Below are 19212 nucleotides of genomic sequence, written 5' to 3'. Positions count from 1 at the left end.
TGTTGCGACAGAATTTATTTCTTGCTAATACTAAAAGGTAAGAGAAAAAGAAAAGAAAAACAATTCACTCGATAATAGCAGCTTAAAAAATAAACAGTCATGAATATTAATGGTTTGGTTTTGATGTATTAATTGATAAAATTTAAGGTGCTAATCAGATATAGAAATTGAAGGTAAAAACTTACACTCGGATGTTTACAAAAATCATATTAGTTTATCACAATTAAATCATAAATAAAAGGTGATATGAGTATATGTATTAATTAACTATGATTTATAAGAGTTTATGTGAAGGCAATATGTCAGGTACAATTTACTATAAGAATATGTAAATGATTAATTGTGCTTAGTAACAATGGTGCTTTATGCTGGAATACGAATTAAAAACATGATTAATTGTCAAGGATAAAGCAAAAATATGTTCTCATTGTGACCAGATCAGCTATTGTGGGGAATCCTTTGTAATTCAAGAGGAACTAATACGTGTTCTTTCTTTGATATTTATTTCGATAAAATATTAGCTAAAAGAAGATTATACTAATTAACCTTTTGCTTTTGTGTTAACCAACAAAATCTTACCAATGTATTATGCTAATATTTTTCAATTATTGATACTTAACCATTGTTAAATACCATATGGTTTGCACATTATCATAGTTAATAATTAAAAACTAGTCTTAAGGTGCGTGTGTACAAAGTGTGTGTAACCTCGTCTCAAATAGTACATTTTTTAATTAAAAAAAAGTCACATATAAATATTTTAAAATTTGTGTTTGAGTTTATAATAAATGATAGGAAAAAGTGTAAAATCATGAAAATGATGATTGTTGATCCTAAAGCTAACTCAAGAAGTTCTATCTCAGAAGTTCAAAATATTCTAATTATACTTATTTCTATTAAAATATATTATTAATTGTAATTATGATTTTATCCAACATAGCAATACTTATGAAGGGTAAAAGTTAGTCAACATCGCAGTTTACAATTTTTTAAATAATAGTATATGTATAGTAGATAAACTAGACTTGTATATCTAAAAAAGGTTTAGTACGGACATTGATCTTTAAATTATATCCCATAAAAATTATGGTGAATTCAAAATTTTAAATACTAAATAAAATCTTAAATGTTTATACAGTTTTTAACATAGATTTATTTGTTGAAGGAATAGTTTATTATATAAAGCTATAAAACTAAAACTAAATATGTCGATCAACATTAATTCTGTGGCAATTAACTTCATATAAAGTGTTTCATATTTTTGTGTTCTTAAGCAGAGGCGGAGCTAGGATTTCAAACTTATGAGTTCAAAATTTTAAACATTTTAAGTTAGTGGATTGTAAACATTAAATTATAAATAATCAATACATTATTCAAGGCAAATACAAAGTTTAACCAAAGTTATTGATTCGCCGAATCAGTAGTCGCCCCTGTTCTTAGGTACCTTAAATATTTTTATTTTCTTGTTAGGTTTACTTTTATAACATCAGTAGTTATTTTCAAATATTGAGTGTAATTTTCTCAAAATTCCATAATAAATATTGATAAAAAAATATATTTGAGTCATTCAATGAAAATTAAATTAAAAAATTTAAATTCTCAAATGATGTCAATTATAAACACCCATACTCAGAATGGACAATAGATAAATATGGGGAAAATGACAAAAAAGGAGAGAAAAAAAGAGAAATTTTTGACCTATATATATATATATATATATATATATATATATATATATATATATATAGGTCAAACATTTTGTTTTCTTGGGACATCATAAAATTAGAACGATACAGAGAAGATTAGCATGGCCCTAGCAAGGATGCCATGCACAAATCAAGAAATGATCCAAATTTTTTTATGAAAAAAAAAATTGAAAAACAAAAAGAAAAAGGAAAGAAAAAAAAAAGGCCAACAATTGTTTTCAAGACGATAAGGTAAAAAAGCTCTGCCACGCTATTTATCGACGGCCAATTCCGCCGGAGAGTGCATTATGAAGACCACCGTAGCCACCTCAATTTCCTCATTACTTCCACACCCAAAAATCCTCTTTAGAAAAAGAGTGTTTAATCCATTGAAATTCTCAGACACATCTTCATTTTCACGGGTAAAATTTCTAACTATAAATTGCAGCAATAGTAATAATATTAATAATAATAATAGCTCAGGAAATGGTGAAACGGGGAGTTTGAAGGATGCACTGGCTGGTATTGTGGACGAAAGAGTAGAGGAACTTTTGAACAGAGAAGAAAACCGGGTTTTGCTTGATGGGTTGGAGAAAGCAACTCAAAGAGTAGAAATGGCGAAGAAAGAACTTGCTGATATTGAAAGACAAGAATTGGAGGTTAAATTGTTGAAGGATTATATAACTCAGCTTGAAACTAGAACTTCTGAGGTCAGTTTTTTTTTTTTTCAATTTAACTTTTGTATTCTACGGTGAAACCTCTCTATAGCAATCTCGTTCATTTCAGATATTTTTGGATGTTATAGGGAACTGCTGTTATAGAGAACGTATATTATAATAAAACATGGCATTTGGTTCCGAAAAAATTTGGCTTTTATAGTTAACTGTTGTTATATAAGTATGTAGTTATAGAGAGGTCTGACTGTACTATTACTATATAAGACACGAATTTTCTTAGACCTTATATTTGTATTAGGAAATCTGTTAATTATGTATATATATTTAATTGAAATTGGTAACTAAGACGATCTATGGGTTCGGTGGCAAATTCAGAACCCATAAATTTCAATACGTTGGTGCTGCAAAAAATCTCTACATTGTCATGACATGTATCATAAGTTAAAATCCTTTTTCTCCCTTCTTTCTCACTCTTAAATTGTTTATGCTTTTGTACATCTTGCTATTATTGCATAATAATTCGATTGAATAACATGTGTCCGATACGACTAGCTAACTCTATGCACAAAGGAGCAAGTGAATCACTGCTTTTGGGCACAAGCAGCCCTCTGCTGTCCAATTGTATCTCACTGTCTCATATCATATCGTATCGTTTAGTCTAGATAGATTTATTGAGAGAAAGGTAGAGCTTTATTTTAGATATTCTTTATCTTTTGACAGGGATTACTATTTGTTCCTAGATTTTTGTCATTATGCATATAGATTGTTCGTACCTAACTACATTGTAGTCGTCTTGACCTGCAATTGCTAAACCACAGGAAAATAAAGAGCAATGATCTGAATTCATGCCTTTAAAGTTTAAATAAGTGTGGTTCTTTAGTTGGCACCAGTATTGTCAAAGGCGAAAAGCGTTAAAAAGCGCTCCAGGTCTATCGGGGCTTTAAACACAAAGCGGAATTGAAGTGTGGGCTTTAGTTTAAAAAGGCGCAATGAAGGAAAAAATAAAAATATATATGTAATGCAAGAACAAATGAAGAATTTCATTCATAATGATTTCCTTAACAATTAATATATCTTCTTGTCAATTATATTTATTGTTTTGTACCACTCTATTCAAGATAGAACTTATGGGCAATGCGGCGCACACCTCAGTGCCTTGCCTACACAGAAGCGCAGCCTAAGTGAGGCGAAGCGCATGCATTGAGCTTTTTGAGCTTCAGGGTTTAAGCGCGCCTCAAATGAGCATTTGACAACATTGGTTGGCACTTCAACTCGGAAGCTTTAGAATAGAATGTAGATATAAATTCTACACTTTTCGAGATCATAATAGATTTAATTGATTATGTGCGCGAAATAACTAGTGCATCATCATAAGGGACTGCAAACAAACTGCTTACTAAGTTAAACTGGGTAAAGGGGACTCTCAAGCGACCTCAGTCCAATTTACGGAAATCTTGTTTTAGCACCTTGTATGCCCATATGGGATATAAGATTGAGAGCTAGAAAGGAATTGTATAGCTGACCACAACTACTTTGAAATTGAAACATAGTTGAATGATTGATTGACATTTTTTAGCACCTTAAGTAGGAGTGTGTTGCAAGTTTCCGAACGTCTTAAGAATAATGTTAGCATAATTCATAGTCTTGCAGATGCTCTAAGAAGTCATTAAAGCTTTTCGAGAACAATTGTTGCTACATGCTATAGTTAAGGTACTGATTGGTTGATGCAATTGAAGATTGCAGAATGCCAGAAAGATATTTCAGAAGCAAGAGCAATGATTGAAGAAGCTGAACGCTCCCTCAGCACTGGTGATGATGCCAGAAGGAGAGATGCTTCCAGGGGAATAGACGGGGATGTAATAAATAGAGATGAGGAGAGAGTAGAATCCATAAAAGCAGCTTCAATTTCTGCAATCGTTGGCACGCTTGCAGGGCTTCCCATTTCCTTAAGTCGAATCACCAGCTATTCAGAGCTAATACTCCCTCTTTCAATCACCTTTATTAGTTGTGCTTTGTTTGGTGTAACCTTTCGCTATGCTGTAAGAAGAGACTTGGACAATTTTCAGCTCAAGTCAGGGACATCCGCAGCATTTGGTTTTGTCAAAGGTATTATATCCTCATACTAAGTCACTGCACTGTGTCACTTTTCTCCTTGCATTTTCTTTGGTAATTCCCAACCTGTTTAGATTCGAGGGATGCTTGATTGATTGATTGATTACATTAAGAGTTCAATCAGCTGACAAAGGATGTTCTCAAGGTTATTGCTTAGCTGAATCGGATACTTGTTTCTTGGCTGCAACTAGTATGCTGATGCACACATATTCTAGTTCTAGCCCATTCAATTTTGCTGTATTATCCTGGTCTTGCCAAAGAAAGTTTCCGCAATAATTTTGGTATTTATAAACTAAACGATTCTATTTCCATTTAATGCAGGCCTTGCTACACTTGGAGGTGGACCACCATTAGAGTTGGATGCTGGCAGCTTCTGGTCTCATGCTCTTGATGGCGCGGTCTATGTTTCTGAGAATCTTTTGATCTTTCTTTTTGCTGGTGTTGGCCTGGATTTATGCTTTAAGTTGAGGATTTTGAGCCCCTTTCCCATTGATAGATCAATTTCAGAAGCAGATAAAATTTAACCACCTTGTTGCTTATTTATTATTTTTAAAGTTTTGTAAATGCAGTAAACTGAACTTGTATGTCTTAAATAGAATAATACTTGAGATTCTGTCCGGAAGCACCATTCACAGCATTTATCCATAAATCTAGAGAAATTGCGTTGACCGAAAGAAATTCACGTCAAGGACTGTGGCTTAGAAATGGAAACACCCCCTCCCCCCCCCCCAAAGACCCCCCAACACCCCAAAAAACAAAATGAAGAGTCATACACAGTGGACTTGTTTAGAAATCAGAAGGAATAAAGTGCAGTTGAGTTCTTTTCCATCATTCAAATTATCAGGAATAGCAATCATTTGGATCCTTCCAAAGACAATGAGGTTAAATGAGCTTGTACTAATGTAACTCCTCTATTTTTTCATGGTATTTACAACATTGAAGCAATGAAGTTAAATGACCTATCTATCTTCCAAATTCCTAAGCAGGTTAGAGCATTGAGATTCTCCGAATGGAAAAAGCCTATGGAATGATCTCATCAATAGATGCCCATAGCATCACTTGAACACCCTACTACCTCCTGCTGGAGCCAGCTTTAGTCCAAATCCTGCAAGTATGAAAGAAAATCTTGTCACTAAACGAAAACGTAAAAGTATATAAACCACAATAATCTGCCTCATTGCAGCATCTATCGTGCAACACTTTAACAAATGAACATTTTGATATAATCCAAAATCGGAAGTGAGACCTCATAATCATCCAACCGAAAGCTCACTACAGCAGGTTTCCTAGCAGTAATCTTGGTCTTCTTTGATTCAGTTAAAGCTGTCTCTAGATCAGACTGTGACAATGGCCTTGGTGCCTGCAATATACACAACAGATCAATCTTTGCTTAGATGGGGATTGTAATATATAGTGAAACTGTGAAATTGTAGACTTGCCAGAGGACTCTTAGTCACAACTAATCATCATTGAATTTGAAGCAACACCATATCTAAAGTGATTAACATGTAAGAATAGGCTCCATTTAATATCCACCACATTAAGATAAAACATGACTGGGCAATATGATTCCAGACATCTGCATTGCCTATTTGAGAAGAGTTTTCCACTTCGTCCTGGCAGTTCCAATGTCCAGAATGTAAAGTAAACTAAAAGATGAACTACAACTTTTCTGACCTCCTAATCATATCATATCTTCTGCCAAAATAACATTATTAAAAGTCAGTTTGACAGGCACGCTCAAGGAGGCCGTTGCCACAGTACATATGTACTTCCAGATCGGGGAGCAAATCCTTAAAATGCACAGTTACCATGCCTATTTAGAAGTCATAGTCAATTGCACAAATATTTGATCTATGATGCGCATGCATACCCCCACATTTGCTGTTGCGGGACAAACAGATAATAACAATCAATTACAATAACAACTTGCGGAAGTACCTGTGATTGCTTTCCTTTCTTCTCATCGTGCAAATACTCCCTAAGAGGAATAAAGGCAGCTAGCTTGCAGGCCTCGAGAATGTCTGAACCAGTGTATCCCTCACACAAGCCAGCAAGTCGATCAAAGTCAACGTTATCTTCAATTCTCTCACCCTTCAAAACTACCTTAAATATCTTTGTTCTATCACTAAGGGAAGGCTTCCCAATTTCAAATGACTGAGAGAAGCGCCTAAGTATTGCCTCATCAAGGTCAGTTGGGCGATTGGTTGCTGCCAGGACCATAACTCTAGCATTCTCTGCAGAGAAGGGAAATTCATTCCTTTATCACTTACATATAGCATAGCATTCATGAAACATGTTGTATAAGGCCACATTTTCTGCAAGAAATTCATACAAAAACCACCAAGTAACAATGGGAAGCATGTCAAAATAAGATATAATTCCCTAACAAACTAAAGTGATAAAGCTACCAAGGCAGGGGCGGAACAACATTGCAGTGATCAGTGTGGCAAGACTGCTTCGCCTAATAATTTACCATACATGTATCTGTATGATCCTATTTAATTGAAAAGATGAGTATAAATTTTTAAACTGATTCTCCAACTAATATTAGTTGATTGATTGATACACTTTTTAGATTGGCTAAATACCAACCCCGGCACACTGGTAGAGAAGGTTCAGAAATAAAACTCTGGTCGCGTGTTCCACCTCCTTCCTGTCTTCTTCTTTTAAACAACACAGCTGTTCTTCTTATGTATATATTTAAGGTGAAAAACTATTTATGTATACATTATTTATAGAACAAAAACAGAAACAACTAAACAGCAATCCAAAGCAAGTTCCTTTATTAATGGATATAAGTAAACATCAATTTAAGCTCACTTCCCAAACAAGTTGGGGTAGGGGACGAGGTAGACCTAAAATCTCATGGGAACTAAGTTGTCTCGTAAGGCCTAGTATTTCTTGGGATCAGCGCAGACTTTGCTAAAGATAGGACACAATGGAAGAAAAAAATTCATATAGGTGATATCTACTAGCGGGAGTACAATTTAGTCTTGTTAGAGAACTTCTAATATAATAATAATTATTATTATTATAATTATTATTACTATTATTTTTATATATTTAAATAAGTTCTCGCTTATTTTTATTTGGTACGATGATGACATGATCTGAGCTTAAATGGAGAAGTGAGAATTCACATACCCGACCCTAACTTGTTTGTGATACAGGCAAAGTTATTTTTTTTCTTGAAATGGTAATAGTGGTATTCATAACAGCACAAAGGTAGTGCTGGAATTTTCTGTACAACTGAGGAAAAAGCAAAAGTGTAGCCCTCTTCTAATCTTAGAGGGATACAGGAATTAAAGTTTCTGCCTCATTTGCATATTCCTTTTTACACAAAAGTGAAATAACAAGATACAATCTAATATTCCTGTGGACTGATTTTTGTTTGCCTTCAAAACATCTTGAGTTCCTTTCTCTCCAAATCACCCACCAGATACAAGCTGGAGTTGTATGCCACAGCTCTTTCTCACTTTGCCCAACCCTTGCCTATACCAACAACTTAAAAATCCTGTGAGTTCCCAGGCATTGACCACTTAATTCCATCAAAGTTGAGAAATAGCTGAATTGAGGCATAGTTATTGTTGTATAAGCAAACATCAATCTCAAGCTAGTTGAGGTCAGCTATGAATCCTCAAAATCCATTTCACTCCATATGGAGCTGTTTCACTCAATACTCAATAATTTGGAGTAAAAGATAATGCTAAGACCCTGGACACATAGTCGACCCAACCACACTATATAGATACCTCTAATAAGGAAAAAGGTAACAATGCTAAGAGCCATTAATCCACATTGACATTACCCTATCTAGCCCCCAACCTCAACCCCCTCCTTTCTAAAGCAAGTCAATTGTACTTGCTAGGATTCATTCCTTGGACATACTATGCCTAATGGTTATACAAACACTCCTTAAAATACAAGCTAATGTATCAATTCTTTAACATAACTAGTCAGCTAGTGCCTAATCTAACTTATAAGTATCTGTATCCTACAGCATTAAGATAGAAAGTAACTATTGTAAAATAGCATATCAATCCAAGAACAGTGTACTGAATTATATAGCATTCTTCCAAAACACCGTTAAGTAGATGCTACAGAAATATTTCAAACAAAGAAGACCCAAATGTGAAAGTACAAGAGTGGTATAAATTTCCATGACTAAAAGCTAGAATTATATGTGAATATGAATACGAAGTGAAGCCAAAAAAGAACCAGCTATTCGCAGATTGTTACTCACGATCAGTAGTAAAACCATCCCATAAGGCCATGAACTCAGTTTTCATGCTAGTCAGCATTTCAGTCTCACTTGCACGACGCTGGCCCAAAAAGCTGTCAACTTCATCAATAAATATTATAGCAGGCTGAAGCTTATAGGCCAAACCAAAAATAGCAGCAACTGCAACAAAAAACCAAACCAAAAACAGATAAGGGGAGGAAAAAAAGATTAAAGAGAAAAACAAAAGACCATGTGCTTATTATGAACATATAGCTAGTTAACGCTTATACAGCAGATGAATATGCAGTCTAGCCTTATCCAGTTTCGTCTTCGTTCCTTCCCACTTTCCAGTAACTGCATTTGTTAGCAATAGAAAGCCAATCCCTTGCTATAAAATTCACTCATGAAGGAAGATAGCGTGCTGCATCTGCATCCCATGACTCCACTTCCTAAAATCTAACCCCTCCAATAGCTCCTACACCTTTCCACTTTCTTCTTTTCAGCGACACCACGTTACTGTAAAGACAGATTGGAGTAGCTCCTTCATAAAAAATTCAAAACACTAGCAAACAAATTGTGCATTCTTTAAGTGATACATTCCCTCCTGACTCCTAAGCGTGAAAGGGAAGTAAAAACTTTTCATATATCAAAATCTTAGCATGCTAAATCAACCCCTCCAATTTCTTATCTATCCAACCAACAGATCATTGCACTTAATATGGAGTTATCAAAAGACAGAACAATAATTTAGTTAGACCTCTAATGTAAAACAAACTTAGCTACACAAAGGAAATTCAAAATACTCACCAAGCTTTTGCGCATCACCAAACCACTTGCTCATGAGAGTAGAAACCTTCACATTTATGAACACAGCACCAGACTCTTTTGCAATGGCTTTAGCAAGCATTGTCTTCCCTGTCCCAGGTGGTCCATACAACAGAACCCCTTTCATTGGACCAAGCAATTTCCCATGACAAAACAATTCAGGCCTTCGCAGAGGTAAAATGGCCAGCTGAAACAAAGTATCCTTAATCCCATCCAGCCCCCCAATCGAATCAAACTCCACATCTATGTGGTCTGGATTCACAACATCCCCAGCAATCATATCCTGCAAAGAGTTACTCAATAAATGGAGACCAAATTTTCCAAGAAGATCAAACCACAACAATCCCAGCAATCATATCCTGTAAAATTGTCACCAACAACAACAACTACGCCTCAACCGCAAGCTAGTTGGGGTCGGCATATGAATTCACACTGCCACTTCACTCTATTTGGACACATTTCATTCCGACAGTCAATAATTTGTGAGTTCCCTAACATTAGAGGTTCTCTAACTTTCCATAACACTAAGCGGGATGTAAGCAAGCATCATAACTAACCCTTAAACATTGTTTCCCATTTTACATCATTGTACGACATTATAAACTATTAACATTTGGCAGTCAAACATATTCTTACTATAGTTTTCTCAAAATTATTTTAAAAGAATTTTCTATCAATCACGATAACAGCCAAGGGCCAAGGGTATAGCTCAGTGGTCAATGAAGTGAGAAAAATCATGAGGTCTCAGGTTTAAATCCAGCAGAGACAAAAAATACTAGGTGATTTATCTGCCTAAGCGTTTGTGGCAGAGTTACTCGGTACGTGTGCTTGTGTACCAAGTACCCGGTGAAAATAGTCAAGGACTGCTCAAGCTGACCCGCGCACCACCATCAAAAGTAAAATACACTAAAATTTCCATCAACCGTGATATGTAGTACTTTTATATACTACTAGTTTCTAAAAAAATCCAAAATATAGCGAAAATGGTGCGTGAATAGAGATAAAAAAAAATTAGATATATTGACCATTTCTTATTTTCTGAGTTTACCTCATAAGGAGTGGTGTGGATAAGAGGACGACCTAAGCGTTTAGATAGCTGTTTGCGGGATTCGAGAGCTCTCTTAGAAGCTTCGCGATTGGGATCGAGATGACGAAGCCCAGCGAATATGAAAACCATCCCTAAAGCTGCCGTAGCAGCGGAGAGTACAAGCTCAACTATCAGCTTTGTCTTTGCATCAGTACGTGATTCCGCCATTGATTTAGAGAGACTAAGCTCAGCTTTTTAGGGCTTCTGTTCTTCTTCTGGAATGAGAAAGGAATATTAGAATGGATTTTAACTAAAATAACTAACAAAGCTTCTAATAAGCGCAAATGTCAGGCGCGCGCTGAACGTGAAGCAACACGCAGTGTAATCCCACAAGCAACAACAACAACAACGACCTGGTATAATCCCACGAGCAACAACAACAACGACTTAGTATAATACCACAAGTGGGGTGTGGGGAGGGTAATATGTCTACCCTGACCTACCCGAAGGATAGAGGAAGGGTAGAGAGCCTGTTTCCAGGAGACACGCTCGGCTCAAAAAAATAAAAATAAGTAGATGATTTTTTAAATATAAATATTATTATAAAAATGCATAATAAATAAGTAAAAGCAAAGGTCATATAGACAGGTGATTTGTTGTCGATGTAAAGTTCACTTCGTATTGACACAAAAACCTTACAATTAGCAAAATGTAGTGTTTAATTTATTTCTTTCCAACACTACAAATTATTTTGCTTGGGGATTAAGATATAATTTGTTGTTGATATCATTCGAATTTACAACTTGTTTGGATTGTAGTTACATGTCATTTCATAATGTATTGTATTGTTTGATGAATACAATATTTGGATAGATTATATCGTTTGTCGTCGTTTTATGATGTCACCCACCAATAATATAAAAAATAACCTCGCAATACAGAATAAAATTATTGTATATAAAAATAGGCTAAAGGATAAAATATGATTATTTAATTAAAAAAGAAGGCTTCATCAAAAAAAAAATCTTTGTCAAATAATAAGGAAGGGCAAGGTGAGAGAAAAAAGTAGGGTAATGACGTCACCACACCAAATTTATAGTTCCATAAAGTGGCACTTTTCGTTGTTTGGTAACGACGAATTTAACAATACAATACAATAAAATTTAATTAACAATCAAAACAAACGTTGTTTTAAAGTAACAATACGATACAATACAACAGGTAACAACCATCCAAACAAGTTGTTAGGGTCTATGACCACTATTTTCTATTTGCTGAATAGGCAAGGTTTCTATGCAATAATTTTATGCACTGCAAATATTGGAATTTAAGAATTGCGGATCAGAAACACCCAGATGCAAGATTCTAAAATTCTTCCTGATGAAATTACACAATTTCTGAGCTGAGACCTGCCAACGTAGCAAGAAACTCAAGGATGTTCAGCGTCAAAAAAACTAAAATTACAAGCTTTCATCGACTCCCAACACTATCACTATCACCATCAGGGGTGATCCAAATAGAGCTCAGATAGAGAACCAGCACAAGGGGAAAACCCCACTAAAATACAATCAAAAACAGATAAGTCAGTCATGCTACAGCTGTGAAAAAATAGTCTGCGCTGAATCTGGTGCAGAGTTGAATCATAGCACAATAAGATCAATCTACTTTTGCAGACACAGAAGTGCTTAATTTTTGCCGTCGCTGAGCTGCCTACATAGTTATAATCCAGCATATTATTGTGCTCCATCAAAGGATTGGCTTTGAGCTCCTCAAAACTGAGCTTAAGCAGGCAAATTTAGTGTTTCCTTCCACTAAGATCTTCATCTTCATTCAAGTGCTCAGGATCTCCGGAAGGCCTTCTAGAAATTTTCCACCTCCTTATCTCATCTCTTGATTCTTCTTGTGCTGAAGGCAAGTTATTATGATCGTTTGTTTCCTCCTTCAATCCAATTTGAAAAAAAATATTAGATACGAATATTAAACTTCGAAATCATTTAGTTTTGGTAATAAGTATTTCAAGTGATTGATACCTCTTCAGAGATTCTATCATCTTTCTTCCTAGAAACTGATGATAGTTCCTCTCCAGTCCCAGTAAGTTTATTCAATGCCTGAAAATCTCCATTTTTGATACTTACTTCTAGCTGGAACCAGAGAATATTTCCAATTAGAACCTCAGTATAATTGATTTATTGAGTTTGAGTTAGACTGTAGATGTATTACTTGGATGTGGAAGATGCATAAGAGGATGCTAGCAATTGGTAGCCAGCTGTCTTCAGGAGAAAGAGACAGATTGGTTCTGCATGCATAGAAGAACATCAGTATGAGAATGAAATGCCTGGTTACCAATATAAAGGCAAAACGACTCAATTAAACATTTAAAAAACTGAAGTAGTTGCTTTGCCTAAAGCCACTGCAGCAGAGAATACCACTTCCCTTAGAATCAGATGTTATCCACAATGAAACAAAAGAGCAAGCGAGAGCTTTCACTATTTGAAGGAAAATTTTGGGAAAAGCTATTGGCCATCTTTTCAATAGTATAACAGCGTTTAGAGGTTTGACATAAACATCATCTACTTTTGTCATTCAGAGGGTGTTAAAAGTTTTATTCAACAATATACAGGAAGGGCGACCACTAGATTAATCTTTTGCATTAAGAGTGGCATTAAAATCAGGCTTATGCTTTACTGCCTTCAGCATAAAGTAGCTTAGCATGTCTGCAGAATAATCAGAAGCAGACTTGTCTTGATTCAAGGGGCTTCAACTGAACCTCCTTCGTCAGAGAGATTCACTGTTTTATAGGTAAAATAATGTGTATATCTATGTGTGTGCGCTCACGCTACTGGACCCCCCTTGACGTAAGGAATATATTAGAGCAATGATTAGGAAGATTCAAGATTTATATAAGGAAGATGCAAGTTTATACTGTGCGACAGATGCTACACTTGTAAAAATAACCGTGAAGATAGACCATCTTTTTTTACATTGTGTAGTGGCCAAAGGTATATGGGACATGTTCAGTACGCTTTTTGGTATTAGTTGGTTATGCCAAGATCTTTGAAAGAAGTTTTTGTAAGCTGGAACAACATGAGAGTTGGGAAACCCATCAGAAGTATATGGAAGATGATCCCTCATTGCATTATCTGGAGTATTTGGAAAGAGAGGAACCAAAGATGTTTCGAAGGAACTTCAACTCCTACATATATTTTAAAATCTAGATGTCTTCTTAATCTTTTTGCTTGGTGTAATCATTATGACGCTAATAGCTCGAATTTACTTTTAGATTTTATTAGCTCCATGAACAATTAAGTGGACTGTTAGATTATGCTTTCTCTTTTGTAAGATGCTGCATCCTCTGGATGCTTTGATTAATGAAACAATTTCTTACCTGATCAAAAATAAAAATAAAAATAAAAAGATTTATATAAGGTCCCATGTTCGAGCTTCAGTGCCACCACTTTGTTTCCTTTTTTTGAAGCTTCTTGGTGAAAATCTTAGGGCCACCCTCTGAGACTAACGATAAACTTCAAATTTTCACAAGTGTTTATAGTCCAACGGTTAGGATAAATTGTCTTCCAAGCAATAAACTTTAAATCTTACAATTGGATTAACACTGGTAGCTTATCATGGAAATCGAGAAGGATAAGCAGCCACTCCTGGAACAGAGAGTACAATGCTATAAAAGCAGCCACTCCTGGAACAGAGAGTACAATGGAAATCGAGAAGAATAAGCAAGCTGATAGAAAGAGAGCAGAAAGGAGTCCTATCTTGTTGTCTATGTTACATGGATCCTTCATTTTCCATTACCTGTGTATGACAATTGTGATAAGGTGCGGCTATTTCATGCTGATTTTTCAAAATACACCTAAACTTAGTGAAAAGCTTGACATACCCTTCCCGGATACTTTCGGACACCCTGCACTAGATACGTATCCACAAACAAATCCATGTAACATAGCTTGTTATAGTCAAGAGAACTTTACCACTTCACTTTGATTTATAATTCAGTCTGAAAATGTATAAACATTTGGAGATCTTCAGGTTCATGCACGCCTTGTACTCAAGTAGCAGTTTCTTAGCATGTTTGTTACATCAACTGTCCGACGGGAAGGCCTTTTTAATATGTAGTTGGAGAGGAAGGCATTAGGAAAACACGGTCAATTGTTTAGTGATTCGTCTGTTGATGGATTATATAATATACTTTCTTCATATCTTGAGTTCAAGCTCCATAAGAACGAGGTTTAACTATAAGTCTAACCTAAATCTTCAAGCAACTGGAGAACTTCAAGATATTTTTTTTTTTTGAAGAGCTAGAGAACTTCAAGATTTTTTACAAATCATATATCTAACAAGGAGAAAGAGAAAGTTCACAAGATAATTAGAAATTTAGAATTACACTTATTTGAACAACAGAAACATCCCAGATATACAAGCAACTATTTCAAAATAGCAAATTTGAAACCAGAGGACAAAAGGTGTTTTAGAATAAGCAAATTTTTAAACTAGTTCAAATAAGTAGTCTAGCTATTTAGATTATTAGTTGAGGAAAATGCTTATCAACTTAATTGATATCCTCTATAACACACTCATCGCAGCTCATAGAGTTAACTGCAGATAGGTCCTTAGCATCCTAGATAGGAAGCCAAATCATTATGTACTCATTGAGGCTGGTGCAGAGACATACCGAATACTAAAACATCAGCTAGAAAACTAAAGTTTTGAAAGCTCCATACCTTAGATATGGAGCCAAATACACAAGAGCATAAACAGCGTAACGCTGCTTCCCTGTATCCAACCACGCGAAAACCCAACTCTACAAAGTAAAACATGAAATCAATCGATTAACCTCACCTCAATCTCAAATTAGTTAGGATCAGTAATATGCATCCTCTAAATAGATTAATTACTTTTACACAGAGGCGGATCCAAGATTTAAATTTTATGTATTTCTGAATTCTAGGATAGCGACCTCAAGTGGTAGTAACTAAATTACGAATTTAATTTTTGCACATAATTAGTAGATTTCTTAACATATATACAAGCTCTGCCCCTGCTATTACGTTATTGTCAAACCAGCTAAAACCTCAACTCTAAACCCTAAACGTGAATCGAGAACAAATGAATGAATACGCGACGAGAAATCTCACCATCCAATTAAAATACGGAATGAAGCTGATAATTCCCATAACAGCAAACCTCGCATCAGCAGAATCAATCACGGAGTCGCCGTCGTCATCCTCCGTGTAAGTAGTCGGGAAAACCAACGAGCTGAAAATGCAAGCACCGATAGCGACGGCGATTGGCGCGTCGTTTGCAAACTCTGCCCTACAAGTTCCATTTCTCAACCTTCTCTACAAAAAATCAAATAACACAATAAAATGACATCGTCATTAAGTTAACATAAACAAGCTAGTATTTAAGTTAAGCTGAGATTAGAGAAATGGAAATAGTACTTAAGTTAAATTACCAGATTAAGTTTTTTGTGGAGGCGAGCTCGATATAGAGGTAGAAGAGTTGGTAAAAGAGAAGATCGTAAGGATTTTGGTGAAGTTGGAAGAAGTACTGCTGACGTGGAAGTAAGAGGAATCATCGTCGGAGATGGTGGACGGCGACGGTATCATCTAACGTGTGCCGGCGAGGGGTTAGGTGATCGGCGCAGGTTAAGGTTATGGAGTTAGGAAAAGGTTCATGAATCCTGCGCGTTTTGAGAACAGTGCCCAAAGTGTTAAGGAAGTCGCTGGAAGTATAGCACATTCGAGTAAAGCGTATTATAAGTCGCAATTAACTAATGCTATTTATAAGTCGCAATTGACTAATGCGATTTATAAGTCGCAATTATAAGGCGCATTATAAGTCGCTATTTATAAGTTGCAATTACTGAATGCAACTTATAAGGCACATACATCTATGAGTCGCATTTTCTACTGCTGTCTAAGCGGCGTATGTCAAATGTGATTATGGTTACTAATCAGTTTTATTAGTTATATATAGATTTTATTTTCAAAATTTTAATTCTTCTAGATAAAAGATCGATAATTTATCTATCTATACTATATTAAAAGCACGAAGGCCCTTAACGAAATGTAGTTCGTCTTTTTTACCCTTTTAAAATATAGTTCACATTGGACAAAATAGTCATTAGATCATTCTCCTAATATTTAGAAATAATTATTTAATTATTTTTCTAATATATAGGAGCATTTACTTAATTAGGAGTATTCATTTAATTATTTTCCTTATATTTAGAATTTACTTTTTTTTTAATTCTAGAATTCCTGTACTTTTCGATCCAAACTAGGAAAGTTTCATCCACTTTGTAAGGTTTTGTTTTATTAATAAAGTTTTTAAAATTTCAACTCCACTCAGATTAGGAGTACTATATTAAAGAGAAAAAAATATTTTAAAAAAAGGATTGAAAGGAAACAGGTGAAAGATTTCATGCATGTCAACAACGATGGGATTTTGTTCTTATTTTCGGCTTTTGTTTCATTCACTTAATTATTGTAGTGTTTGTACAATTCGTATAGCTTAATTATTGTAGTGTTTGTACAATTCGTATAGCATTAGAAAACATCCAATTAAGAATTTAAATAGTATTTTAATTTATTGACTTCAAAATATTAGACATCAATAATAATAAAACAAGGATTGAAATAACTCTTAAAATAGTATTTGTATATATGACACAAGAATAAATGTTATTTTTACTAAAAGTAATAATGTATTAATAAATACATATAGAATATATAAATAATGTATTTGGTATTCTGTATTATTTTTAGAATGTATAATGTATAATTAGGTAAATGACGGATAAAACAAATGAATTGCAAATATTATAATTCTGTGATTCCACAAAGGTGTTTGTTGAACAAGTTTTATTCCAAAAACATCTAATACTGTACTATAAATTAAAATAATTATTTAATTTTTAATATTTAAAACTTTAAAATTATCTAAAATTTTATTAAAATTTTCTATTTGAATTAAGTAGGACTCCTAATATTAGAAATTTAAAATTGAATAAGATTTTGCTTGCGTTGTAATATCTATCTATTTATCTATACTATATTAAAACATAAAGGCTTTCATTTAATTTTATTTTATAACTCAAGGCAGATAAATTTAATATTTATATAATTTTTAAGAATTTTATGTTCATTGATATGGATACACGCGCAACGCGCGTACCCTATGACTAGTACTATATTAAAAGCACGAAAGCCCTTAGAGAAATGCCGTTCGCCTTTTTTACCCTTTAAAAATAAATTTAGCATTGGACATAGTAGTAATTTAATTATTTTTTGTAATATTTAGGAATTTGAATTCAAGTAGAATCTTACATATTAAAACCTTCCTTATTTAACATACTATATATGGAATATAATATTTAGGATTTTAAAATTAATTAATTCTACCTAATAAAAACTTTTTCAAATTAAAACTATTACAAGAAACCTTAAATCATTAACGCGGTGGTAAACAAAAACACTTTTTTATGAGGTGTATTTTGAATCCAAGTTTATGTGACATTCAAATATTCAATCAGATAATAAATATAGTTGATTTTATTCGGTTGAATATTTCAATAATTCGTAGGCAAAACAATAGCATTTTGGTCCGGACTAGAATATGTTGAGCATTGTGGTAAGTTTACTCATTCGTATAATGTTTATTTATTTTACAAATTAAAATTAGAATCTATAGCTCATTATTCACATTTTAGTATTCTTGTGAAGGATAGAAAGAAATCAAGGTTCAATATATGTGGTTTTTGCTTTAACTTTTTCATTCATATTTTCGTTCAATTGTTTATGTTAATTTTATTAATTAGTTGACGTGTATACATATGTTTGAGTATTATATATATCTCACTACAATTATGATGTTCGTCTAATTCTTTTATGGTATAGGTGTTGTAGGATCAAATTAATAATGAAGAAAAGGATTGGATGATGAGAAGAAAGACAACCAAAAAAAAAAAGTAGAAGAAGAAGTATAGTTAGAATCAAGCAACCAAGAGTAATAATAATAACAATAAGGAATTAAAAGCACGAAGGCCCTTAGCGAAATATCGTTCACCTTTTTTTATCTTTTAAGAATATATTTATATTGGACAAAATAGTAACTTTACTTATTTTCTTTATATGCAGGAATAGTCATTAATTATTTTTCTAATATTAGGGACAAACATTTAATTAATAGCCTAATATTTAAGACTTTGATATGAAAAATTATATAATTATCTTTTTGTTGTGAAATTTTTTGTTTAAGAGTCCCTGACGTGCTCTATTTTTTTTTTTTTTAAGTTTTAGGGTAGTGTTGTTTTTTTTCTTTTTCTTTTCAATTTTCTTCGTATAAGTTATGTAATTTGATTATACAATGAGCTAGAATAATTTACTCATTTTCTAATCTGTTTAAAATAATTCATATAGTATTTATTATAAATTAAAAGATTAAATCAGTTGCATTTTATTTTTGTAAAAAAAATTATTATTTTCTATCAATTTGTTAATCCTGTTTGAGTCTTCTAAAATGAACTAAGGAATAACTTTTCAAAATAATTCTTAAGTTTTCAAGGATTATATGTGATTGCTGAAATTGAAAAAGAAGCATGATAACTTATGAATTTAAAATGATTGAATTAAAAAATTAAAATAAATT

General features: G+C 33.7%; 3 protein-coding genes and 1 pseudogene across 3 annotated transcripts; 2 read left to right on the top strand and 2 right to left on the bottom strand.

Annotated features, from left to right (window-relative positions):
* The first annotated feature begins 1749 nt into the window (after nucleotides 1–1749).
* On the top strand, nucleotides 1750–1858 carry LOC142165009 (U6 spliceosomal RNA; annotated as a pseudogene).
* Nucleotides 1782–5152, top strand: LOC107772223 (uncharacterized). The gene is made up of 3 exons (XM_016591716.2): nucleotides 1782–2395; nucleotides 4099–4468; nucleotides 4796–5152. Exons 1-3 carry the CDS (start codon nucleotides 1994–1996, stop codon nucleotides 4996–4998), a joined length of 975 nt encoding a protein of 324 aa, XP_016447202.1. The 5' UTR covers nucleotides 1782–1993; the 3' UTR covers nucleotides 4999–5152.
* A 123-nt stretch (nucleotides 5153–5275) lies between these two features.
* Nucleotides 5276–11100, bottom strand: LOC107772224 (uncharacterized). The gene is made up of 6 exons (XM_016591717.2): nucleotides 10573–11100; nucleotides 9507–9807; nucleotides 8721–8879; nucleotides 6416–6711; nucleotides 5721–5834; nucleotides 5276–5579 (listed from the first exon to the last, which is right to left on the bottom strand). Exons 1-6 carry the CDS (start codon nucleotides 10777–10779, stop codon nucleotides 5568–5570), a joined length of 1089 nt encoding a protein of 362 aa, XP_016447203.1. The 5' UTR covers nucleotides 10780–11100; the 3' UTR covers nucleotides 5276–5567.
* A 790-nt stretch (nucleotides 11101–11890) lies between these two features.
* On the bottom strand, nucleotides 11891–16286 carry LOC107772225 (uncharacterized). Its single transcript, XM_016591718.2, has 6 exons — nucleotides 16016–16286; nucleotides 15696–15899; nucleotides 15282–15361; nucleotides 12772–12847; nucleotides 12582–12692; nucleotides 11891–12490 (listed from the first exon to the last, which is right to left on the bottom strand). Exons 1-6 carry the CDS (start codon nucleotides 16136–16138, stop codon nucleotides 12347–12349), a joined length of 738 nt encoding a protein of 245 aa, XP_016447204.1. The 5' UTR covers nucleotides 16139–16286; the 3' UTR covers nucleotides 11891–12346.
* Nucleotides 16287–19212: the final 2926 nt, after the last annotated feature.

The sequence above is a fragment of the Nicotiana tabacum genome, chromosome 1 (genome assembly GCF_000715075.1).
Source record: "Nicotiana tabacum cultivar K326 chromosome 1, ASM71507v2, whole genome shotgun sequence".
NCBI classification, from domain to species: domain Eukaryota; kingdom Viridiplantae; phylum Streptophyta; class Magnoliopsida; order Solanales; family Solanaceae; genus Nicotiana; species Nicotiana tabacum.
This window is presented reverse-complemented; position numbering and strand designations above follow the sequence as displayed.